Source organism: Ahaetulla prasina, chromosome 7, assembly GCF_028640845.1.
Source record: "Ahaetulla prasina isolate Xishuangbanna chromosome 7, ASM2864084v1, whole genome shotgun sequence".
NCBI classification, from domain to species: domain Eukaryota; kingdom Metazoa; phylum Chordata; class Lepidosauria; order Squamata; family Colubridae; genus Ahaetulla; species Ahaetulla prasina.
The window spans coordinates 76,234,470-76,261,265 of record NC_080545.1 but is presented as its reverse complement, the minus strand read 5'-3'; the positions used below and the strand labels follow the sequence as shown (position 1 = coordinate 76,261,265).

The 26,796-nt window shown below is 42.1% G+C and overlaps 1 protein-coding gene across 5 annotated transcripts in view; it reads left to right on the top strand.

Moving 5' to 3' along the window:
• The window catches only part of TBXAS1 (thromboxane A synthase 1), a 342,148-nt gene extending 315,716 nt beyond the window's left edge, over positions 1-26,432 (top strand). For all 5 annotated transcript variants that reach the window (XM_058189927.1, XM_058189926.1, XM_058189928.1 and 2 more), the window contains 4 exons: positions 11,236-11,324; positions 19,388-19,525; positions 20,222-20,384; positions 24,898-26,432. In XM_058189927.1, the coding sequence (XP_058045910.1) occupies positions 11,236-11,324; positions 19,388-19,525; positions 20,222-20,384; positions 24,898-24,972 (465 nt within the window). In that variant the 3' untranslated portion in view covers positions 24,973-26,432. The remainder of the gene's footprint in view (positions 1-11,235; positions 11,325-19,387; positions 19,526-20,221; positions 20,385-24,897) is intronic.
• The last annotated feature ends 364 nt before the right edge of the window (positions 26,433-26,796 follow it).

Sequence of the window (26,796 nt, the reverse complement as noted above, 5' to 3'; positions counted from 1 at the left end):
CAGAGATAGTTTTTCGGATTTTTCCAAGCTGTCAAAGACTGAAGATTGCTCAATTGTTTGTTCTCCCTTGATTGAACCATACAGTCATACCTCGAACCCAGTATTTGATGTGTTTTGAAGCAGAAATCTTGTCCCGGCACTCATCCTTTTCCTGGTAGTCGATGCGCAAGGAAGGACTTGTTGATACTGGCTACCTCATGACTTGCTATTTCTTCCAGACGAAATAGCAGGTCACGTGGTTTTCTCAGTGCTTGTTGGTTTCAGTTTTTGTCTCATCTTCTGGAAAGGATTACCGACAGGGACCGAGGCACCACTGTAGTTCTTAAACCAGATGGCTAGAACGGGATCTTGGGGTGTCATTGCTGTTCCCTACTTGCCTGACAATCAGATAAGGGAAATGTTCTAGACCAGGCTGTTAAACTTGCAGCCTGTGGGGCGGATCTGTCACATACTGGCCACACCCACATCTGTTTAGCAAAGGGGAAAAAAGTGACGATACGTCACGTGACAACATGAGTTTGACAAATTAAATGAAGCTATTTATATTTGTAATCATTATAATCATTGTTGATAAAAAGACAAAAAAAGTCTGGCTAGTAAATGTGACAGTACTCACAGACAGCAGAATAGAGAAGAAAACTGGAGAAAATCACAAAACACAAAGGACTTGCAATTAGAAACAGAACAACTATTGGAAAAGAAAGCAAAGACAGTATCAATAGTAATAGGTGCAATCCCAAAACATCTGGAGCATCACTTGAACACCATTGGAATTAACAAAATCACCATCCATCCATTGCAAAAGACAGCTTTAATTGGAACAACTTACATCCTGCAATGATACCTTTAACACCATCAAACAACATCTGCATATCCCAGGTCCTCAGCAAGGACTTGATAGGTGGCTAAAAATACAAAATCGAGTCTAAACATTTACCTGATTGCGATGAACCATAATAATTTTATTTCTCTTGTTAATTCAGTCTTGAAATATCAGGTGAGAAGTCTAAAAGTTGTTCCTCAGTTATTGGGAGCAGTTGTGATGATTGCTTTTGCACAATGATGCCTCACGTATCAGAAGCAAATGTCCCAGATCCTATAGGATTTGGCAATGATCATCCAGGCCTCGGTTACATTCTGCCTTCTGCATTGCGCAATACACTCTGAAAAAAAATGCCCAACACTGGAAATGGCACAAATCAGAACTAGCCAAGCTAGGACATAGAGACTGTACAAAATTGGTACTGAACAATCTGAACTGGATAGTTGCCAGGCATGTTGACCTTTAAACCCCCAAAATACTAATAGTCTGACTATCCAACAGACATCCTTTTTTTTTTTTTTAACTTTTGAATCTTCAGATGAGACCTTTTTAACAGATTTTCTCACAGGCAAGGAAGGACTTTTTCCTATCTTGGCTGAAAAATTGCATTTGGGTCTCAATCTTACCTTGTTTAGGAAATCTGTGAAAGTTACATTTCTTTTATCAGTCTTTTAATGATAAACATTTTAGTATTCTAATTTAATTTTCTAAAGTTCTTGTTGGAAGAAATGTCTATCGGGGTTCAGTTCCAAGTGGGGAGAACACTGGAAACATGGAGACTGCTTGGAAAGATGGTTTTAATGGTGAACAGGACCACATGGGTTTGGAGGCCTGGGTAGCTGATCACATGGAAGAGAGAGAGAGAGATATATTAATACTTTCTCTTAGAGTTTCCTGTTCCTGTGAAAGAAATGTATTCTGATTGGTTGTCAAACTCCCATGGGGCCATGCAGGGGTAACTTTGTAGGTTGTCTTGAGTCCCAGGCTTGGTTGAATCTTGCTGGGTGATCTAATCTTCCCAGGTGCCATGTGGTGAGATGGGTAGAGGGCCTAATCCTAATACCTTTGTTGGATCTTGGGTGAGAGTATTTGCTTATGAATAGACCTAACCATCTCTTTATCTCTTAAGTGCTGACATCTGCTGTGGGCTAATGAGGAGGGTGGGGGGCTATTAATAGTGAGTCTGCTTCTCGTCTAAAAAAACCCACATTTCTCCATTTATCATCCAGGGAAATATAATATTCTGCCTTTTTAATATTTTGTAGAATATTTCGTTCTTCTAGGAGAGGGGTGGGTGCTAACTTCCTACATTCTAATCGTGCTTTGGATTTTATTAACTAAGTAACAAAGCACAGTAACTTTGGTTATATGAAGTAAAGTTGACTAAATAACTAAAATAAATAGATTTTGGACTCGAGATATGTTCACAGTTAACACCATTCATGAATCACTGGACTTAGCTGACATTCACCATTTCAAGTTGATCTTGAAAGGAGCTTAGTTTAGTTTAGAATCCCGGGCCAACACTTAATTGTACAGAATTTTCAATGTGCCATTGCTTACTTCTACCTGTGGATGTCAGGACTGGGGCTTTAGCATGAAAAACGTTTAAAGTTGAATCAGGTCTAGGTACAAATGTCCACTTGGCTCAAAATCTTGGATAATTTTTATTTTGACTCAAATGTTCCTAGTAGGAGCCTAAAATTGAGGCTGGGCTCCCTAGAAAAATGTGGAATAACGTACGCTGAACAGAATAGAGAGCCTGTGGTAACATGTAGCATTGGCAAGCCCATTTCTTAAGAGAGTCTGTGATTGGATCTGGAAAATAGTCAAGGTACCTACAGGAAATATAACCAAATCTTATGAGGGACAGATCTATTTTGCAATACTGACTATTAGTCACAGTCCTATTATAAATCTATATTGAATATTTGACTTTGGTTTGGAGATAAACTTTGTAGGAAAGATCACAAACAGGTTATTGCTACTGAAAATTGATTATAAATTCAAACTTAATAAATCAACAAATTCTTCAGACTCCATGCGAGTACTAGAAATGCAACTGGCAGACTTCTTAACATTGGTTTTCAGAAAGGCTTTTCTATCCAACAAAAGGTAAAGAATCTGACAGCTCAGCTGGATTATTTTTAATTCTGTCTCTCCCTCCCTCTCTCCCTCTCTCCCACCTCTCTCTGTGTAAGCAAGCCTAGGTCCTTCCATATTCAGTTGTTCTCTGACCTGCTCACCACTGAAACAATAACATCTACTGTATATTTTGTATAGTTTCCTAGTTTGGTGGCTTCATATATTAAGACCACAACTTCCAGCGTTGCTAACTGGAAATTCTGGGCAGCGTAATCTTAGAATTTCAGGAGGGCCCCAGGTTGGTTAAAGCTCCACATACAGCAGTGTTTTCTGCTGGGTATTCCCATTTAGCATCATTTAACTTTGCCTGGAGAAAACAGGAAGGTTGTGTCATTGACTGGGTCCTTGATAATGTAGGAATTTAGCACCCACCCCCCTCCTAGAAGAATGAAATATTCTAGGAAATATTTTAAAAAGCAGAATATTATACCTTCCTGGATGAGAAAAGGAGAAACATGCTCTTGGAAAGCGGCCCCCACCTTTGTTAATAGCCCCAGAAAGACAAAAGACATCTTATCTACAACACAGAAGACCTTCAGCTCCAGGGTGATGGGATTAAGACATGGCCCTCAGGACATGATAGGATTAGCCTCTACCCATTTCACCACATGGCACCTGGGAAGGTTACATCAGCCAGCAAGGCTAGCTAAGACCCCCACCCCCTGGGAGTCTGACAGCCAATCAGGATACTCTTCCTGTGCCCCAGAAAGTTCAAAGCTCAGAAAAAGCATAAAACCAGGGAGCATACAGGATCTCAGCCCCTTTCTGTTCAGGAACTCAAGCCATGTGATCCTGACCACCATTAAACCATCTTTCCAAGCAGCCTCCATGTTTCCAGTGTCTTTGTCCCCACTTGGAACTGAACCCAGATGGATATTTCTTCTAACAATAACTTTCCCTGCACATTTTTCTTGTCAGACTCCAAATGCATGTTGGATTGGGCTTTTTAAAGTTTTTAAATATGGATAAACCTTCCATTCTCCTTCAAAACCAGACACCCCCCCCCACCTCCAGCGAGGTTATCCCTTCCTGCCTTCTGCACAGATGTGAGGGAAAATCTTTTTTTTTTTTGCTGCTGCTGCTGCTGCCTGCTTGGCATACAAAATCTGTGTAGATGAAAAGCGGGTTGAAAAGGAGCACTGTTCAAGATTCACATGATCATCATTGTTGCGGGGGAGGGGTGGGGTGTAGAGGGTGGCGCACGAAAATTCACACCGCTGCTGATGTCTTTTAATATAAACACAAACTTGAGGAAATGAACATTTGATTAAACTAAACACATGGGCCTTTTATATCTACCGACCTTAATTTAAAGCGTCGTCACCTCCACGTTGCAAATGCCAGCTGGAGGAAAAATGATTTAAATTTACCATCTGACTTCTAAGTGAGATCAAAAAAAATATGTCTGCTGAGATGTGCAGGAGGGCGGTGGAAACGAGGGAGAAAAGAGGCAGGAGGTTTGGAGATTTCTTTATGGTAAAATATCCTCAATAACTATTTCTGGATATTATATCTCATGCAGAACAGTAAGGCAAAAATTGTGTGGTGTTTAACTGCTGTGATACTCTTTAGACCCCTGTGTCATTTTCCATTAGGATGAGAAGCTGTGTGTGGGTATGTTTTTTTTTTTTAAAAGAGAACTTCATATCCTCTCTCTGCTTTTTTTCCCCCTTGGACATTTTGCCATTTAGCCATGGGATTGGTGGGTTGTTACCCACATATAATTTGAGATTGTGCCAGATCAACTTAGAGGCAACTAGAGAAAGTACAAAAGAAAGAAAAATAGCTTTTGGAGGGGGAGGGAGGGAGGAAAAGAGAGAGAGAGGGAGAAATATTTTTCAATCTAAAGTAAGCATGACTTCCCTTCCCCCCCAAAAAAACCCTGAATGCACCTATAATAGTTGACTGATAAACTATGGACATGTGTCTGCATACTTGAAACTCCTGTGTGCACATGGATCTGGAATAATATTTTTGTCATTCATTATTTGTCAAACACGTAAGATAACAGACATAAACACGATTATGAATATAGGATAAGGATACGAGTAAATGGGGACAGTAGGACAAGGACGGTAGGCACGTTGGTGCACTTACAGACCTCTTAGGCATGGGGTGAGGTCAACAGTAGACAGTCTGAAGTTAAAGTTTTGGGGTTTGGGGAAGAAACTACAGAGTCAGGTAGTGCATTCCAAGCATTGACCACTCTGTTGCTGAAGTCGTATTTTCTGCAATCGAGTTTGGAGCAGTTTACCTTAAGTTTGTATCTATTGGGTGGTCGTGTATTCTTGCAGTTGAAGCTGAAGTAGTCATTGACAGGGAGGATATTGTAGTATATAATTTTATATACTATCCTTAGGTCAGACCGAAGGTGGCGTAGTTCTAAATTGTCTAAGCCCAAAATTTCAAGCCTGGTAGCATAAGGTATTCTGTTGTGAGCAGACGAGCAGAGGACTCTTCTCGTGAAATATCTCTATATCAGGGGTGAAAGGCTCCTAGTTCAGACCGGATAGCCCGATCCAGTAGCAATGGCGGCGGGTGGTTTGGAGAACCAGTAGCAAAAATCCCAGCCCCCCCCCACCCATGCCCAGCTGAGCTGCACGATCATCAGAGGTTTTTTTTTTAAAAAAGCATTTTTTAAAAGCATTTTTTCTTTGGCCTAAAAAATACTTTTAAAAAATAAAAAAAAAAGCCTCTGATGATCGTGCGGCTCAGCTGGGATCGTTAGAGCCTTTTAAAAACATTTTTTCTACAACTTCTTCAGCCGAAGAGGTTGTTAAAAAATGCTTTTAAAAGGTTCTGACAATCAGGCAACTCAGCTGGGAGTTTTAATTTTAAATGCTTTTAAAAGTTTTTTATAAAAAAGTTGGCCATGCCCACCCAGTCACATTAACCCCCACCACCAAGCCACGCCCACAGAACCGGTAGTAACAAATTTTACATTTCACCACTGCTCTGGACTAATAATAATAGAAACGGAAGAATAAATTACAAAGAAAACAAGGCCCTGATTAAATAGGACCTATACCCAATGCATGCGGATATAGGTTTATATCAATTGCTCCTAATAACTGATCCATCTCCCAGTTAGGGATATTTTCCCTCCTGCCCCCATTGACCAACTTGAATTTGATTGCTGCTTATAAACTCAATCATCATAATCCTTCTCCACTCATGCCCTCCAGATTGTTCTGGGAATTCCCAGTTTAACTTGATAATCTTAAAACTAAAATAGAAAAAGTGAAACACTGCAAATAGTTGGGTTATTGGAAATAAGATTTTGAGGCTTTATACTCCAGTGCAGTGACTAGGATTTGCCATGGCTAACTTGGTCTGTTTATTTCAACCTGAGCATTCCTATCTTCAGCCTCAACATTGCCTGATGTTGGGAAATATTGGCTGAAGCATATTAACTCATGTTGCAATTCATTTTCATTAATATAAAAGATGGCCAAAGCTGATGTCGATACTAAAGTGGGAAATATTCTTCCGGCCCTGGTTTTTAAATCTTCTATTTTGAGATTCTCCAAATCTGATTATTAGCCTACAAATAAAAACTCCTGGTCAGTAAAATTAAGGGCTTTTTTTTTTCTTTGTTGAGGATCACTGAATAGATGAATGTGCTTTAAAAATGCAGGTCTTTGCATTTGGTAATATACAGGAGAACCGGTCAATAGGACAATGGCCATGAATCCCCCATGGTTTGCCACGTGAACTGAAGGGACGTTATAATTAAGCTACTGCCTGTTTAATTAAGCTTATTATTGTCAAGAGTCATGCCAGTGTTTGGGGGGAAGCAGCTGGAAAGAGAATAACACCAGGGTTGACATGTTTTCAGTATTTTTGCCACAGCTGTGCAAGTCTTATGTATTTTAAAGGGAAAAGGTGATTCAGAGCATGGATAATTATCGTGTAACCCTTGTCAGCAATTCCTTAAATAAGCTGCATTAAGCTTTCCCTCAATTGCACAAGGCTAGGAAAAGACCCATTTGATTTAAGGAGATGCAGATGGTGATAGATGTAAGATGTGCATTCACAGGCCCTTTGAATCCAGACCATCGAAATTTTGCAAATCGAACTGTCCACTCCCCACTTTCTTTTTCACTGCTGTGATGAAAGTGATGCTGGTGAAAGAAAGACATGAGCACTGATGACATTATGTCATTTAGGTAATGAAACGTCTGTGATCTGGGTCCTCATTTTACTCACCTCAGAAGGATGTAAGGCTGAGTCAACCTTGAGCCTGGTGAGATTCGAAGTGCCAAATTGCAGTCAGCCGACAGTCAGCAGAAGTAGTACTGTACTGCACTCTAACCACTGCGCCACCACGGCTCTTATAAGGGATGAACAGCCTTAAAAAGAGCCATGAAATATCGTAGTGGTTAGTGATGATTTTTGTTTACCTAAGCTTTGTCACTGGAAATCTCCACTCTTGAAAAATTGAGGGCTGAGGCGCCTTTATAATTTTTTTTTTATCAAGCTTTGATACAATTTTTACACATGCACACATGTAGCCGTTCTGGGATTAATGCTTCAGAATATAGGTGGAAGAGTTTCAAGCATGAATGCCTCCTTGCATTAAAAAAGACCAAACAAACTCCCCAAAGATTCCCTTTTTCTATAAAGAAAAAGTGGCACATTATAAACAATCCCAAAACAAAATCCAGCAAGCTTAGAATTTTTCTTTCCACCTTCTTGTAAGTGGGAAATTTATGAAAAAATAGTGGAAACAAACATGCAATAATCCCCTTGAGTTGTATAATTTCAGTAAGACAGTATTGGTTGCCTTTTCTGATAATTCATAAATACTTTTGTCAAAAAAAAAACACCTCCTTTTCAAACAGAGGTTCAGGCCTTCCCTTTTCACACAGTCTGGGTATATGTAATAAAAGCCCAGGCTGAGCATTGCACTTCCAATTTTACTGTAGCTCGGGGTTGAACTGTGGGATGATATCTGAGCACCAAGGACCAGTGGAGGAATTCAAAATTTTTTACTACCAGTTCTTTGGATATAGTGTAGCTTGGTGAGCTTGGCTTGGTGGGCATGGCAGGGGAAGGATACTGCAAAATCCTCATTCCCCCCCTACTCCTGGGGGAAGGATATTGCAAAATCCCCATTCCCACCCCACTCTGGGGCCAGCCAGAGGTGGTATTTGCCGGTTCTCCAAACTATTCAAAATTTCCACTACCGGTTCTCCAGAACCTGCTGAATTTCACCCCTGCCAAGGACCCTGCACTTCCAATTTTGAATGGATCTCAGGGATCTCCCATTGTCTCCTCCTCACAATTTCTATAAGGACAGAACCTGCTTCAGCAAACAGCTCTGGAAGAGATTCTGTTAAAGCTAGATAATTTCTGTCCTTGCATTTATCAGTAAGGCAAATAGCAAATGCGTTCAGCAAAGTGGCTCTGAACTTGCCTAACATTATCAGGTTTCCCTGACCTCTCTTGGCCGGGTAGGAAATCGAGATGGATCTGGTTTAGCTGGAAGCTTATCCTGGCCCTAGAAACTGAGGAAGGTCAGACATCTGTGCCTCTTTCTGCGCAGTCTTTTAGTAAACTTTGATGTGTAGCTTGCATGCATGCTTGCTGATCCTGGACTCAATAGTGATGTATCTCAGGAAGAACAGTAAAGCCAGGATAAATAGAAACCCCACATTGATTTTGATCGTATTTTAAAGAAATGAAATGTATTTTTGATGCTGACCTGATTCGAGTCCTTTATATGTTGGTTAAGGCACACAGACTGGTAATTCCCGTAATCTCTGAATTAGATGGCCAGTCACTATAATAGGGTAAGGATTGTGGGAATTAAATTCTAATGCTAATATATTCTAAACCTTAAGGAAAGCTTCTCAAAATTAATATGGAATGTTAACATAAAATATCTTGTAGTATTTTATTCGAAGTGAACATTCAGGTATTGTAAAGGGTTCCGTTTTATTCACATAATTGGTACGTATAGTTTTGCTGCCCTCACCTGGCTCATGTGAGTATTACTTTATGCCTTCCTTATTCCTTTTGACTATTCTCAATGGGAAGGGTGGGCAGATAACAGTTTAGTAAGAAAAAAAAAACCACCCAAAATGTGGTTTTTAGAAAGCAGGGCTGGAAGATGTTTAACTATTTTTTTTTTTACAATTTAAAACCCAAAGAGGAAATGTAAATTAATATTTATTCCCTATCCAAGGATGCTATTCAATGTGACAATGATCAAAAAGTTGATTTCATTTTTCTTTTTCTTCCCATTTCTGCCTTGAGGAATAACCAGACCAAGATAGTTCTCGCAGAAAATGTTTGTGAATTGCTCTTTTTCTCTGCTACTCCCAGAAAATTGATGGGCATGAATTAGGAGATGGCAGGGAGAAGAAATCCCATGTCCTGTCATCAAGATACCTACACTGTATTGAAAGCCCTTGTATCAGACTCTTGTCTCTATAATAGTAGCTGTGATAAAAGATCCAATCCAGGGGTGAAATGCAGCTGACTCTATCCAGCTCGCGTGGACTGGTAGCGCTGACGGCAGGAGGTTCAGCGAGCCAGTAGCGGCGGCGGCGGGAAGCTCCATCCACATCGTCACGTCACGGTTTTAACCCTCTGCGCAGAGGGTCAAGTGGCTGCTTAGTTCAGTGTGAATTGGTTTCCAGCCATAGTATCACATTTTGCAGTCCAGCTTTTCTCCAGGAAGCTGAATTGTGGTCATGGCAATCATTCCATTTTGTCCTTACAACAACCCAAATATATATATTCGTATAATCTTTCCCTTCCCTTCCCTATCCTATATATTAATATATATATTAATATATATATTCCCATCACCAATCTCTTTCCACTTATGACTGTATGACTGTAACTTGTTGCTGGCAATCATGATTTATATTGATATACTGACCATCAATTGTGTTGTAAATGTTATACCTTGATGAACGTATCTTTTCTTTTATGTACACTGAGAGCGTATGCACCAAGACAAATTCCTTGTGTGTCCAATCACACTTGGCCAATAAAATTCTATTCTATTCTATTCTATTCTATTCTATTCTATTCTATTCTATTCTATTCTATTCTAATATTATAATGCTCCCTGAGTAAAACAGCTCTGCAACATAGGTGTCTCAGGCCTTTGTCAGGTTGAAAGGTGGGAGTAGAAGGTGGGCTGCTTGTAAGCTACCATTCCTGGCTAGCCACACAAAACCTGAAGATTTTTTTAGGGAGAATTGAGGATTCTGTACACCTGGACACTAGTTTTAGACAGTACGACAGCATTCTTGAATTGTCCTTGGAAATCCTGGGCTTAGAAAATTTAGAAGTACGCCGCCTTCGACATGAATTGAATTGAATTCATGAAATTCAATTTCATGAATGAATGAATTGAATTGAATGAAATGAATTGAATTGTCCTTGGAAATCCTGGGCTTAGAAAATTTAGAACTACGCCGCCTTCGACATGACCTGAGTTTAACTCATAGAATCATCTATTACAATGTCCTTCCTATCGAAGACTACTTCAGCTTCAATTGCAACAATACACGAGCACACAATAGATTTAAGCTTACTGTTAACCGCTCCAATCTTGATTGCAGAAAATACGACTTCAGTAACAGTTGGAATAAACTACTTGACTCTGTCAGTCTCTTCCCAAAATTCGCAAAGCTTCAACCAAAAACTGTCTACTATTGACCTCACCCCATTTCTAAAAGGTCTGTAAGGGACGTGCATAAGAGCACAAGTGTGCAAATCATTCCTGTCCTATTGTTTCCTTTTGTTTTATCCAATTAATGTAGTTAATACATACTCATACTTATATATATGTTTATATATTGTATAGTTATTACAAGCTTATGCTTATATATACTGTGTGACAAAAATAAATAATAAATAATAAAAAAAAATAAACATTCTGATAATCAGTGAAGGATCCATCATATAAACATACCACTGCTGAAGCAAATCTCTTTTGCCAGTATATGAGCTGCCACATTTTCAAGTCATCTTCAAAGTCATCGTCACTTACAGTTCCTGGGTAAAAATATTGTAATACCTAGGTGCAATCTTTCATCAAGGAATATCATTTGCTTGTTCATCTTTCTTTGTTTTTGCTATTTGCATTTTTTGTTCAGTTAGGGTTAGGGTCTACTATTTTGTTGGGACTTCATGCTTTCATGGTGGCCCTTGTGATGCTGGTGGCCGTTGTGATGCTAAGAGACAGGTGTAATATAAATACTTTGTTAAAATAATAACCATTTTTTTTCTTCCCATTCCCGCAGGACATTCCAGATTATGAAAATATACAGGAACTTCCATATCTTGATATGGTGATAGCAGAGACTCTGCGCATGTATCCTCCAGCATTCAGGTTAGTAAGATAGGAGACACAGCGGTTGCTGAAGCATTTTATTTTTTCTTATGTAGGCAATTCACCCCACTCCAGGGAATGAATGTGGGTCTTCTCTTAACCTATAAGGGGTCAGACTTTCTCTGAGTCTTGAATGAGACCTGGCAGAGTACAGGATGTTCCTAAATTCTTAGTGCAGTTTTAAGCTTTAATAACTTCAGAAGTATACCGTATTTTTCAGCGTATAAGACGCTATGGAGTATAAGATGCATCTTAGTTTTGGGGGAGGAAAAAAAAATTCTGCCTCCCAGCATCCATTGGTATTCATCTGGCTAGCATTTTTGCAGCAAATAGCAAACAGCAAGGTCAGCTTCAGCAAATTATTGCAGCCTGATTCAGCACAAGCAGCTGATTGGTGGGTGGATCAACCTCCCGAAATACCCACAATCAGCTGTTCCAAGCTGCAGGGATTGCCACAGGCCATCACCACCTCCATGCCTCGCGCTTTTGGCCTCTGTGCTTTCTGTTTTCAGCCTCCAAACGTTCTGTTTCAGACCCGTTCAAGGCTGCAAGGATCGCTAAAGCACATCACCGCCGATTGCTGCCTCTGCACATTGTATTTTTGGCCTCTGCGCATTGCGTTTTTGGCCTCTGCATGCCCCGTTTTTGGCCTCTGTGTGTCACATTTTCAGGCAGTTCCAGGCAGCAGGGATCGGAGGCGGCGATGGTCTGTAGCAATCCCTGGAGCCTGGAACAAGTCTAAAACGCGACATGCAGAGGCCAAAAATGGCCAAAGGGTGGGGGTTGGTGGGTGGGCGGGGCTACATTCTGTGTATAAAATGCACCCAAATTTTCATCCTCTTTTTTTTGGGGGGGGGGAGTGTGTCTTATGTTCCAAAAAGTACGGTAAATGTTAGAAACTTAAAATAAAAAAAAAATCATTGGAAAGTTTAATTAATCAAAATTGTTTTATACTTACATTTTTGAATTAGGAATAATATGTTTTTAATTTTAATTTTTTTCAAGTCCCTCTGTTTGAAAAATGGCAAAGTCAGCTGCATTTGCTGGTTAGCTGAATTCAAGTCACAAACAGCAGTAAAAAAGAAAATTCACTTCCCATTACAAGAAGGAAACTCACAGCAGAAATTTAATTAACAGCTGGATGAAAAACGTTCAGGGAAACTGTCTCATTTCCTGATGAGCATAGATCTAAGAGATGCTGAGCAAGCATATAGAAATTGAGAGGATATTTGAACAGAGATTCCCAAAACCATTGTACCATGCATCTAGTGAATTGAACATTTCAAAACCCACATTGCAAAGAATTTTAGCAATGAAACTCCATAAGCTCCAATGAAATTCCATTACAAGGTTATTATTGTAGGATGACCAGGCTGTGCCTGAGGGAGGAGTCAAGCACACCATCAGTCATGAATCTCTGTGTGCCCAGAAGAGATCTAAGTCCAGCCCATATTGAATTCCTTTCTATTCTTAACTCCTGTTAATTTCCCTTGACCATTAGTGGTTCAGATTCTTGCAGAGAGTTTAAATCTTGCAATAAATCTTTATTTAACATCTACTTGTTCAGAATGATTCATGGTTATAACAGGACTGAACAGGGGATGCTTATGGTGGGTCCTCGTAGTTATATACAACATCCCTGCAATCACAAGATTGCAAGTTGGGCACTTAGTGACTGGTTTGCAGTTATGACAGTGGTTCCCAGTCTTTCTGGCTTCACAGGCCTATGGCAACGGGGGTGGGGAGGTTTCACATACACAACCTAGATCCCCTACATGTACAAATGAAGCTTTGCAGGCTCACTCACCACTTGCATGGCCTGAGTCCCAACAGTATGTGGACCGGGGGTGGAAGGTACCCCTGAGTTATGATGTTGCAGCTTCTTGCGGTCACGATTGCCATTTATAATTTTCACTGGTGGCTTCCAAGCAAAGTCAGTGGGGAAGCCAGCAGGAGATTGCAAATGGGAATCATGTGACATTGTAGCAACCAGCCATGCAGGATTTGCTTAATGATGGTAACTGGAACTGCTGTCCTAAATCGGCATGGTCACGTGACATCATGTTTTACAATTGCGATGCTTGGTGTCAGAACTGCCAATCTCAATTACTGATGGTAAGCGCCGACTATCTGTAGTTGTTCAACTGCTACAAGAAGATTACTGTTCAAGGGTATACAGTTGACTTTTCCTTCAACATTGACTGACAAATATTCTTCCACAAAAAATTAAAACTGAAAATATATTATTACATTTTGATAGATGGAAAAATGGATAGAGAATTTTAAAATGTGCAAATACTGGCAGAAAGGTATACTCTTGTCTGGAATGATTGTCAAAAGAAGCCACATCTGCATGATTAAGAATACTGCCCATGTTGTTAGAGCTGAATATGGAGGGAGGAATTACTAAAAATAAATTGAATGCTGTGGCAGTGGGATATTTAAGAGGTAAGAAGAGATGGGATGAAGAATTAATAGAGTTTGAATTAATTTATTATTTATTATTTATTTATTTATTTAAATTTTTATACCGCCCTTCTCCCGAAGGACTCAGGGCGGTTCACAGCCTGATAAAAAATACAAAATAATACAATATAAATACGATTAAAATATAATTAAAAAACTTATTAAATTGGCCATGATTAAAATTTAGAATAAAACCCATTAAAAACCCATAAGTTTAAAAACTAACCCAGTCCAGCGCAGATGAATAGGTGAGTTTTAAGCTCGCGACGAAAGGTTCGGAGGTCCGGAAGTTGACGGAGTCCTGGGGAGTTCGTTCCAGAGGCGGGAGCCCCACAGAGAAGGCCCTTCCTGGGCGTCGCCAGGCGACACTGTCGCGCCGACGGCACCCTGAGAGTCCCTCTCTGTGAGAGCGCACGGGTCGGTGAGAGGTATTCGGTAGCAGCAGGCGGTCCCGTAGATAGCCCGGCCCTATGCCATGGGCGCTTTGAAGGCGTTCACCAACACCTTGAAGCGCACCGGAAGGCCACAGGTAGCCAGTGCAGCCTGCGCAGGATAGGTGTCACGTGGGAGCCACGAGGGCTCCTCTATCACCAGCGCAGCTGCATTCTGACTAACTGAAGCCTCCGGATGCCCCTCAAGGAGCCCCATGTAGAGAGCATTGCAGTAATCCAGACGAGACGTCACAAGGGCGTGAGTGACTGTGCATAAGGCATCCCGGTCTAGAAAGGCGCAGCTGGCGCACCAGGCGAACCTGGTGGAAAGCTCTCCTGGAGACGGCCGTCAGGTGGTCTTCAAAGACAGCCGCTCATCCAGGAGAACGCCCAAGTTGCGCACCCTCTCCATCGGGGCCAATGACTCGCTCCCAACAGTCAGCCGTGGACTCAGCTGACTGTACCGGGATGCCGGCATCCACAGCCACTCCGTCTTGGAGGATTGAGCTTGAGCCTGTTTCTCCCCATCCAGACCCGTCGGCTTCCAGACACCGGGACAGCACTTGATAGCTTCATTGGGGTGGCCCGTGTGAAAAGTACAGCTGGGTGTCATCAGCGACAGCTGGTACCTCACACGAAGCCACTGATGATCTCACCCAGCGGCTTCATGTAGATGTTGAACAGAAGGCGAGAGAATCGACCCCGCGGCACCCACAAGTGAGGCGCCCGGGCCGACCTCTGCCCCCGCCAACACCGTCTGCGTCCGGTCGGAGAGATAGGAGGAGAACCACCGATAAACGGTGCCTCTCACTCCCAATCCCTCCAGCCGGGCGCAGCAGGATACCATGGTCGATGGTATCGAAAGCCGCTGAGAGGTCTAATAGGACCAGGGCAGAGGAACAACCCCTATCCCTGGCCCTCCAGAGATCATCCACCAACGCGACCAAAGCCGTCTCAGTGCTGTAACCGGGCCGGAAGCCGGACTGGAACGGGTCTAGATAGACAGTTTCCTCCAGGTGCAGGGAAACTGATATGCCACCATACTCTCTACAACCTTCGCCGGCGAAGGTTGGAGACCGGACGATAATTACCTAAAACAGCCGGGTCCAGGGAAGGCTTCTTGAGGAGGGGCCTCACCACCGCCTCTTTCAAGGCGGCCGGAAAGACTCCCTCCACCAAAGAAGCGCTCGTAATCCCCTGGAGCCAGCCTCGTGTCACCTCCTGAGTGGCCAGCACCAGCCAGGAGGCACGGGTCCAGTAAACACGTGGTGGCATTCAATCTACCCAGCAACCTGTCCATGTCCTCGGGAGCCACAGGGTCAAACTCATCCCAAACAATATCACCAAGACCGCCCTCAGACGCCCCGTCCGAATCGCCACAATTTTGGTCCAGACCGTCCCGAAGCTGAACGATTTTATCGTATAGATAACCGTTAAACTCCTCAGCACGTCCCTGCAACGGGTCATCCCGCTCCCCCTGGTGAAGGAGGGAGCGGGCCACCCGAAACAGGGCAGCTGGGCGGTTATCTGCCGACGCAATGAGGGAGGAGGCGTAGCAACGCCTCGCTTCCCTCAGTGCCACTAGGTAGGTCCTAGTATAGGAACTAACTAGTGTCCGATCAGCCTCTGAACGGCTGGACCTCCAAGAACTCTCTAGGCGTCTTCTCCGGCGTTTCATCCCCCTCAGCTCCTCGGAGAACCAAGGAGCCGGTTGGGATCTGCGCCGGGTCAGAGGCCGCAGAGGCACGACACGGTCTAAAGCCCCAGCCGCAGCCCGTTCCCAGGCTGCGGCCAGTTCCTCTGCCGTGCCGTGAGCCAGACCCTCAGGGAATGGCCCAAGCTCCGTCCGAACCTCTCTGGGTCCATCAGGCGCCTGGGACGGTACCAACGTAATGTTTCCGCCCCCCTGCGGTGTTGGGTAGCGGTCAGAAAGTCCAGGCGAAGGAGAGAGTGATCTGACCATGACAAAGGCTCTGTGACTATATCTCCCAAGTCCAGATCCTTCAACCACTGACCAGAGATAAAAATCAGGTCCAGTGTGCCTCCCCCAATGTGAGTAGGGCCATCCACTACTTGAGTCAGGTCCAGGGCCGTCATGGAGGCCATGAACTCCCGAGCTACTGTCGATGACGAGCCAGCAGATGGCAAGTTAAAGTCCCCCATGACTAAAAGTCTGGGGGTCTCCACTGCCACCCCGGCAAGCACCTCCAGGAGCTCGGGCAGGGCCGCTGTCACGCAGCAAGGAGCCAGGTACGCGACCAGCAAGCCCATCTGACATCTATGACCCCACCTCACAAAGAGGGATTCACACCCGGCAATCTGAGGTACAGTGGTCTCCCTCGGCTCTAGACTCTCTTTAATAACAACCGCCACCCCCCCACCCCTACCCTGCAGATTGAATCCACAAATGAGATCCAGGATGAAGGAAGGATGTGATTTGGTTATACAGAGAGTAAATTAAGACCGAATCAGGCTTTTTTCAGAATGAGAATATGAGATCTTTACAGAACGAAAGGAAATGTATGAATGTATATATGGATTTGATGGAATCATGTATGGTTTGCATGAAAAGTATGGAGACCTATGGTAAATGTATTATCATAAATTACAATGAATTAGATTTCTTTGGGCTTATCTTGTACTTTTCCTTGCTTCCTACTCTTTTGCTTTGCATAATATTTTTTATCCCACAAGACAATAACATGTTGAGTAGGTGTTTGTACTTTATGCCGACATAAATTCCTTTGTTAGCATATTCTCAATAGCCTTTCTAACATTAGAAATCAAGCTGAATTCAGTGCTGTTAAAGCAGGCAACATCTGGTTTTGTTTTCAACCATATATTTTTCCATCAGAAGTTTCAAACTAATTTTTCTTTTACTTTAAAACAATGCAGAGATAAACTTTCAAAATGCAAAAACTGCTTGAAAAATATCAAGAAATAAATCTGTCAGAAAATTATGGTGGGTAATTAAAAGTAGCAATAAAAGAAACAAAATATTAGGAAACGTTTTAAATTGGCAGTAAAGAATAATTGGAACCATCATAACCAAATATGACTTTGGATGGAAGGAGCAAATATGGACTCAGAATATAAGAGAAGGAAATATTTCAGATTTCCTTCTCCCAGATAACTCACAGGATTTATAAAGCTGAACCCAAAATGTCACTCCACTTTTGTCTGCTGAATTCAGAAAAAGCAAAATAAATGTCGTTTGAAAATTCAGCAGTGTGGTGGTCAAATGAAGGAGATTCGTGCACAACACTGGATCTTCTTTTTTTTTTTGATGTTTTTCCTTTATCACAGTGTAACACAGTTTTTTTTTTGTTTTTGTTTTTTTGTTTACATTTATACCCCGCCCTTCTCCGAAGACTCAGGGCGGCTTACAATGTATAGGGCAATAGTCTCATTCTATTTGTATATATTTACAAAGTCAACTTATTGCCCCCCCAACAATCTGGGTCCTCATTTTACCTACCTTATAAAGGATGGAAGGCTGAGTCAACCTTGGGCCGGGCTCGAACCTGCAGTAATTGCAGGCTTTGTGTTCTTAATAACAGGCCTTACCAGGCAGAGCTAAACCGGCCCAGTGTACAAGGCTGAGTCATGATGTTCTTATGTGGCATAACTTTCCCTGCATTCTGGGGGGCAAATATTGATAACCATCAGTTAGTGGGAAAATGTCGTGTCCCACTCCTCCACTGACGACCGGGTCAGGGAAATCCGAATCAGGAGTGCCTCTGCAGCTCTGCCAAAGTCCTAGCAAAGTTCTCAAGGCAGGCAGGAGACCAGAAAGTGACTTCAGCAAGATATGTTAGACTTTGCCTGACTCAGAGAATGCCAGAAAGCAGATCCTTTATATAGGCCATGGGGTGTGGCTCCATGACTCAGCACTTATCCAGGCCTGCCCCTCCCTTCCTTCTGTCACCGCCGCCTATCAATTCTTCTGAAGCGAGGGTCACTCCAGTCTGCAGCTGTTGGTAATTGACCTCCCTCAGGCTCACATGCTGTGGGGGAGGGGGAGGGGTCTAGTTGCTCCGTTTGCCTGGGCATGGAGCCAGGGCTGGGGCCGGGAGGCATACTAGGACATTCCTCAGCGTTCGGAAGCAGATAAGAAGGCCCCGGCTGCGGTGAAAGCGGGCGAGACACAACAGAAAAATCCAGGAAATCCTAAGGAATGTTTATTGAGTCAGTCTTTCTTTCTTTCTTTCTTTCTTTCTTTCCTTCCTTCCTTCCTTCCTTCCTTCCTTCCTTCCTTCCTTCTTTCTTTCTTTCTTTCTTTCTTTCTTTCTTTCTTTCTTTCTTTCTTTCTTTCTTTCCTTCCTTCCTTCTTTTTCTTTCTTTCTTTCTTTCTCTCTCTCTCTTTCTTTTGCTTCCTTCCTTCCTTCCTTCCTTCTCTTTCTTTCCTTTCTTTTTCTTTCTTTCTTTCTTTCTTTTTCTTTCTTTCAACAACTGCCTAGAGCCTTCACAATTGGGTGGCATATAACTAGATAACCTACATACACACCTTCCTTCCCCAGTTTGAGACAGAAATTGCTATGTGGGAATGTCTCAATCCAAGTGAAAAAAAAGTATTTCAGTTTTTCCTAAAAATAAAGTAGAAACCTAGGACTAGTTTAAAGGAGTAGCAAAATATTCAATTTCATCAGCTCCCATCTTGCTGTCTTCATTCAATTTTCTTTGCAATGATTCTAATAATACTTTTCCTACTTATACAACAGCCTAGGCCCGTGATGGCGAATCTATGGCACACGTGCCAGAGGTGGCACACAGCGCCCTCTCTGATGGCACGCGAGCTGTCACACCAGTTCAGCTCTGCTGTGTATGTGCGTGCAGATCCCTCCAGCCAGCTGGTCTTTGGGTCTCTGCTGCGCATGCGTGGGGGTGAGGGGGCATGCGCGCATGTGCAGGGTGCATGTGGGGGGGTACGCATACATGCCCAAGGGATGGGCCACATGTGCATGCATGGGGTGGGATGGGGTGCATGCATGGAGGCCGCATGCATTGCATTTTGGGGGTTTGGCCGCACTTTGGGCACTCAGCCTGGAAAAGGTTAGCCATCACTAACCTTGTAGCCTAGGCTTACAAATGAAGGCCTCTTCAAGTGCTTCAATTGCTATGTTTTTCCTTTCTTACTTCTGCAATGTGCAATCTTCGTTCTTGTAGGTTTACCCGGGAAGCAGCCAAAGACTGTTCGGTGCTGAAGCAGCAAGTCCCAGCTGGCGCTATCATAGAAATTGCTGTTGGACACCTCCATTATAAGCCAAAGTTCTGGCCAGAACCTGAAAAGTTTATTCCTGAGAGGTACATGGGCTTATGGTTCAAATCACAGTGTTAAAACTGTCAAATCATAGTGTCATTTATTGTGCAGATACCACCAACAACAATAAAGAACTGGGAGGCACAATTATACATATTGCAAAATGTGTAACCTGCCACAGAACACGATGTAGTTACTCCTCAACCAGTCCCGCCACAATTGGGAGCAGAATTTCTGATGCTAAGCAAGACAGTTGTTAATCACACCCAGTTTTACGACCTTTTTTTTTTCTATGGCTGTTAAGTGAACCCCTGCAATTAAATGAATCACATAGTCATTAAATGAATCCGGCTCCCCCCCATTGACTTTGCTTGTTGGAAGCCTCTGGAAAGATATCCAAATGGTGATCACATGACCCTGGAATTGCTGCAACCATCAATTACATGCCAGTTGTCAAGTTCCCAAATTTTGATCATGTGACCAGTGGGGATGGTGGTGTGATGATCATAAACGCCTGGACCGATTCCAAGTCACTTATAAGTACCATTGTAATTTCAAATGGTGACTAAATGAATGATTGTAAGTCATGAACTACCTATATATGAATAGGACTATGTCTTAATTATAGAACAAGTCATTTGGTGCCTACCCAACGTTTTAAAATGGAAAATGCAAATGGAAGGCCTTTTCTCACCCAATATTTTCTTGCCCAGAGATTTATATTTTAATTTTCCCCACAGATTCACAGCTGAGGCTATGGAGCAGCAACATCCTTTTGCTTATCTGCCCTTTGGGGCAGGTCCTCGTGGCTGCATTGGCATGAAATTGGCCTTGATGACAATAAAAATTGCACTGTTAAGAATTTTGCAAAGGTTCATGTTCAAATCCTGTCCTGAGACCCAGGTTTGTGCCTGTTTTTACTTCTTGGAGAAGATGGTAACAAAAAAGAAAGAAAGAAAGAAAGAAAAAAGGCAAAGTAGAGGGTGGGGAAAGAATTGCTTTTCATTTCTCTTTAGTTTGAATGTATAGACCTATAGCTATTTCCCCTGAATTCCCAACACAGCATCCAACATCTGGGGCCACCAAGGCTTCCTGCTTGATATATATACTTGAAGCTCATCTTTTGCTTTGTGTTCATTTTATATATATATATATACATACATACATACATACATACATATATATATATATATATATATATGTTTTCTGAGGTTTTCGCGGGTGTTTGTATGTAGGTCTTTGGTTATTCAGGTTTTCTCCCACGTAAAATTGGAAGTGTCTTGGCGACGTTTCGACGAAGTCTCTTTCGTCATCTTCAGGCTTCAGCTTCGTGCTTCTGGGAGCAATGTGTGATTGCAGCTGTTTCTTCCTTTTTAACTGCTAGTGGGGGGTTGAACTGATTGGGTGGGAGCTTGGCTGTGCTCTGATTGGATGGGGTTTTTTTTGTGTGTGCTCTGATTGGCTGGGGGTGTGTCCTGTTTGGGTGGGGGCTTGATTGTGCTCAGATTAGTCTGAGTTGCAGGGGGATTTGAGCTGGTGAGCTGCATTGCTGTTGTTTGCCTTCGTGTTTGTGGTCGTGCTACATCTTCATAGTGGGTGTCTGTCTGCTGTATGTATGGATTGGAGGGGTTTGAAATGGTGGAGGGGTTTGAAATGGCTAATGCTGCAGCTGCGGTCTGGCTTCTGGTCCTTGGTCGTGCTTCCTGATCAGTGTGGGTTTGGGTCTGCTTTCTGGGTGGATGTGTGGTGGTGACCTCCTGTGTGGACCTCGTGAGTGTGGGTCTGGTGTCATTCCTCGTGTTAGGGACTCGTTTGTCAATAAGGGCGGGTTTCCAAATGGCTGGTAGGCGGGAGGTATCATCTCGTTTGTTCATGCTGTGTGGGCGTTTTTTTTAAAGTCAATATCGTGTCCTGTGGCTTTAAGGTGTTGGACCAGGGAAGAAGTTGGTTCCTCTTTTTTGACTGAGTTCTTGTGTTCTTCAATGCGTGCACTTATTCTTCTGTTGGTTTGTCCGATGTATGTGGTGGGGCAGGCGGTGCATGGGATTTAATATACTCCTTGATTTTCTAACTCAATTTTGTCTTTGGGGTTTCTGTCTTGATGTTATGTTTGTGGAGGATCTTGCTGATTCTGTCTGTGGTGCCTTTTATATATGGGAGGAGGGCTGTGCCATTTTCTTGTTCTCTGTCTTCGATTTTAGTGGGGGGTTCTTTTTGGATTAGTTTGGTAATCTTATTTCTCTGGAATCCATTGGATGTTAGTACGTTTGTGAGAGTTATTGACTTTAATTGACGATATTGACTTTAAAAAGACCAGAACTATCACCAAAACTGAACACTTTAACAACAGAATAATCAGAGAAGCCATCGAGATAGAAAAACGCCCACACAGCATGAACAAACGAGATGATACCTCCCGCCTACCAGCCATTTGGAAACCCGCCCTTATTGACAAACGAGTCCCTAACACGAGGAATGACACCAGACCCACACTCACGAGGTCCACACAGGATGTCACCACCACACATCCACCCAGAAAGCAGACCCAAACCCACACTGATCAGGAAGCACGACCAAGGACCAGAAGCCAGACCGCAGCTGCAGCATTAGCCATTTCAAACCTCTCCAATCCATACATACAGCAAACAGACACCCACTATGAAGATGTAGCACGACCACAAACACGAAGCCAAACAACAGCAAAGCAGTCACCAGCTCAAATCCCCCTGCAACTCAGACTAATCTGAGCACAATCAAGCCCCCACCCAAACAGGACACACCCCCAGCCAATCAGAGCACACACAAAAAAACCCCCATCCAATCAGAGCACAGCCAAGCTCCACCCAATCAGTTCAACCCCCCACTAGCAGTTAAAAAGGAAGAAACAGCTGCAATCACACATTGCTCCCAGAAGCACGAAGCTGAAGCCTGAAGATGATGAATGAGACTTCGTCGAAACGTCGCCAAGACACTTCCAATTTTACGTGGGAGAAAACCTGAATAACCAAAGACTTACATATATATATATATATATACATATATATATATGATATATATGTATGTATGTATATATATATATACATATATATATAAATATATAAATATAATATATATAAAATGAATACAAAGCAAAATATGAGCTTCAAGTATATATATATAAAGCAGGAAGCCTTGGCCCCAGATGTTGGATGCTGTGTTGGGGATATATATCTATATCTGTATCTATCTATCTATCTATCTATCTATCTATCTATCTATCTATCTATCTATCTATCTATCATCTAATCTATCCATATCTATCTATTATCTGTTTGTCTATCTATCCATCATCTCTCATCATCTAATCTATCTATTATCTGTCTATTTATCTATCATCTATCTATCTACCTCTTATCTAGCTATCTATCATCTATCTAAAATGAACACAAAGCAAAAGATAAGCTTCAAGTATCTCTTATATTTCCAATAATGTCTGTTGACCAGGAGTGAGTAACTATGAACTCTTTATACCTGTAGACTTCAGCATGGTTGGTTCAGGAATTGTGGGAGTTGAAGTTCACAGGTCATAAACGTGCCACAGTTGTCTATTCCTGCTCTAGATGTTACAGGCCATTGTTAGAAAATAAAATAGTGGGTAGTTGCCTCCTGGAATATGGGAACTTTGTATTGGCAGCCTTTTTGTGGGAGGGCCCTAAACCTCCGTTGTGTGAACCCAACCAATGAGCCTCTTATTTATTTTCTCCTGCCTAAATCATTTGGTTGAAATGAAACTGATACCAGGATTCAGACTGTTAATTCTAAAGTGCAAAATACACAATTTGTGAAGTAGATAGTACAGAATTGCTCCTTTTTTTAAATAAAAAAAAATCCATTATATGGAAGGATCAAAAGAGCAATCTTTTGGGCATCTGCCCTTTTTTCAGCATTTTCAAGTTTGAAATTTACAAGCTGGTGTCACTAAGAGGACTGTGGTAGCAACCTTTGGCTTTTGAGAAGCTGGGATATATTTCAGTAAAGCCTGTACATTAACAAACCTATTTCAGTATTCTTATTTCAAGAATAAACAAAAGGGGAGAATGCCATCAAAAACTGGTGATTTGCTAACAAGATTTGTCGATGTAATTTTGGAGGCTTCAGAAATTGTATCAGTGAAAACGAAGTCCATGTTGACCAAATCTCCTTCAGAATCACAAGCACTGTGATGTTTTTAATCTTTTGTCTTCCCATCCCTTATTGTTATAAAAAAAATCCACCGGTTATAAATATTTATAAAAAAATCCAGCTCCGTTTTCGCTGGCAGAGGGTTGCAGGAGGCTATCACAGCCTCCAGAGGTCCGTTTTCGCTGGCAGAGGCATCGCGGTACTTCACTGTTTCCGGGGCAGCTATGTAGGCCAGATCTAAGCACCCCATGGGCTGAATCCGGCCCATGAGCCTTGAGTTTGACATTCATTCATTAACAAATCCATTTCGGTATTTTTATTTCAAGAATAAGCAGAAGGGGAGAATGCCACCAAAAATTTGGTTGTTCTTAACTCCAAGAATAATAGGACATGGAATTAAGCTCAAGAAACACTACTCATCTTCATTTATATGTTTGATATATAAAATATATCGACGCCCAGGGGAAGGGCCTTCTCTGTGGGGGCTCCCACCCTCTGGAACGAACTACCCCCAGGACTTCGTCAACTTCCGGACCTCCGGACCTTCCGCCGCGAGCTTAAAACACACTTATTTATTTGCGCAGGACTGAATTAGTTTTTAAATTGATGGGTTTTAAATGGGTTTTATTTTTATATTGTTTTAAATATTCGGCTTTTAGAATAAGTTTTTTAATTGTTTTTATTCTGTATTTATGTGTTTTTATGTGCCTGTTAACCGCCCTGAGTCCTTCGGGAGTCCTTCGGGAGATAGGGCGGTATACAAATACGATTAATAAATAAATAAATAAATAAATAAATAAAATATTGTGGAGATTGCTCTACTGTATCTCAGCCTCTCTTGGTGGATCAAAGGTTCTTTTAAAATGTAAGATAGACCTTTCATGTAACATTGTCCCCAAATATTCCTAAAACAAACCCTGTAGCACACAGCAAGGAAAGATGGTTGTCAGCCAGACTGTCCACCATGGTTGATCTGATTGAAAAACATCCTGAGAAACCTGCTAGTCATTTCAGATGATTATTAGATGTTAAAGAGTATAGAGCAGGGGTCTCCAACCTTGGCAACTTTAAGACTTGTGGACGTCAACTCCCAGAATTCCTCAGCCAACAAAGCTGGCTGAAGAATTCTGGGAGTTGAAGTCCACAAGTCTTAAAGTTGCCAAGGTTGGAGACCCTTGGTATAGAGCATTCCCTTTCCTATATTACTGGTGCTTCTTAACTTGCTTTGCATTTTGTTTCTTCACCCTCTTCCCAGATCCCTTTGCAGGTCAAATCTCACAGCACACTAGGACCACGGGATGGTGTCTTCATCAAGATTGTTCCTCGTTAAGATAGTAGCATCCTCCCATTCTTTTTTCAGAAGCTTTGGCTTACCTCATACCGAAAACCTATTTGTAACATGGAAAAACCTGTTAAAGGCATCAGAACTTACCTCAGTCTGCCTTCTAGCCTTAATCAACTTACAGTGCTAAATTCCAAAGACTGTTAAACTTCTATGCTTGCAAACTTAACCTTTTGTGCCTGATATGCATCTAAGCTTTAAAAGCATATGTTGTGTGGAGATATGCTGTGTGGAGGGGATATTTGCTAATAATGAAAGTAGGATGCTCATAAACTGTTTTAGCTGTTGCTAAAAAATGTTTAAAATTTAAAAAAAAATTTTTTTTTAAATGTTTTAATTTTTTAAAAATTCAGGCTGTTATAATTGGTCAGTCATCAGCTTAGCCTCTGTTTTCTCTTAAGAGTTGTTCCTCTCCTGTCTAAGGTTTACCTGGGCACTTCTGCAGCCCAAGGTATAACTAACAATCTGGAACCTAGTGTTTTGCCCTTTCTTCCAAACAGTCTTCTCCAATCCAGTTGTCTATCCACGTGATAGCTTATAATCCTCTTTCACCCTCTGGCTTGGTTAATGGCAATTCATAATAACTGTGAGAACTAGAAATAAAATGCACTGCCGTTGTTTATATAACATGTTCTAAAAATTTTTTTTCCATGGAATCCATATTTTATTTCAGCTGAAAATCATTGGTTTTAAAGCAGCGCCCCCTAACCTTTTGGGTACCAGTTCCATGGAGAAAGGTTTTCCCACAGACCAGAAAGGCATGGTTTTACCTGCTGCCTGCATCTCGCGGATGGGCTTCACAAGTTTGCTGGAATGCTGTGGACCGATGCCTGTCCATGGACTGGGGGGTTAGGGACCCTCGTTTTAAAACACATCTTGAAGAAAACTGCTTTCATCATCTTAAAGAATATATTTTATACAGAAACGTTTCTAAACTATTCTTGTTGATTGTTAAATGTTAGACCTTATATGTATAGTTTAATTCCTATGAATATGTAGATAGTCCTCAACTTACAACCACATTTGGGGTCAGAATTTCCACTGCTAAGCAAGGCAGTTGCTAAGTGGGTCTTGGCCCCTTTTATGACCTTTTTTGCCACAGGTCAGTGAGTCAATGTAATTGTTAAGTGAATCCTTACAGTAATTGGACAAAATAGGTTCTCCCGCCCTGCCCCCATTGACTTTGCTTGTTGAAAGCCAACTTGAAGAATGGCAGAAGCCAATCACATGATCCCAGGATGCTGTAACTATTGTAAATACATGCTGGTTGCCAAGTGTCTGAATTTTGATCACATGACTGTGGGGGGATATTGTGATGGTTTGTAAGTGTCAGCAGTGATCGTAAGTCACTTTTTCAATGCTGTTGTAACTCTGAACAGTCACTAAACAAATGGTTATAAGTGGAGTACTGCCTGTATTTTTTTACATGTAGAAAATAAAAAGATTCTAAAACCACTTGTAAACTTGCTTCATTGCAATATAATCTGTATACTGCAGTGGTGGGATTCTAATTTTTTTACTACTGGTTCTGTGGGCGTGGCTTGGTGGGTATGGCAGGGGAAGGATACTGCAAAGTCTCCATTCCCTTCCGATCAGCTGGAACCCGGGAGACACAGAATAGATGGGGGCGGGGCCAGTCATAGACAGTATTTACCAGTTCTCCAAACTACTCAAAATTTCCGCTACCGGTTCCCCAGAACTGGTCAGAACCTGCTGAATACTACCTCTGGTATACTGATAAAAAAAATCCATCCCTATGAACAAATAGTCCTACAGGCCAGCTACCTTCATTCTGTAGTGTAAATCAGTGTA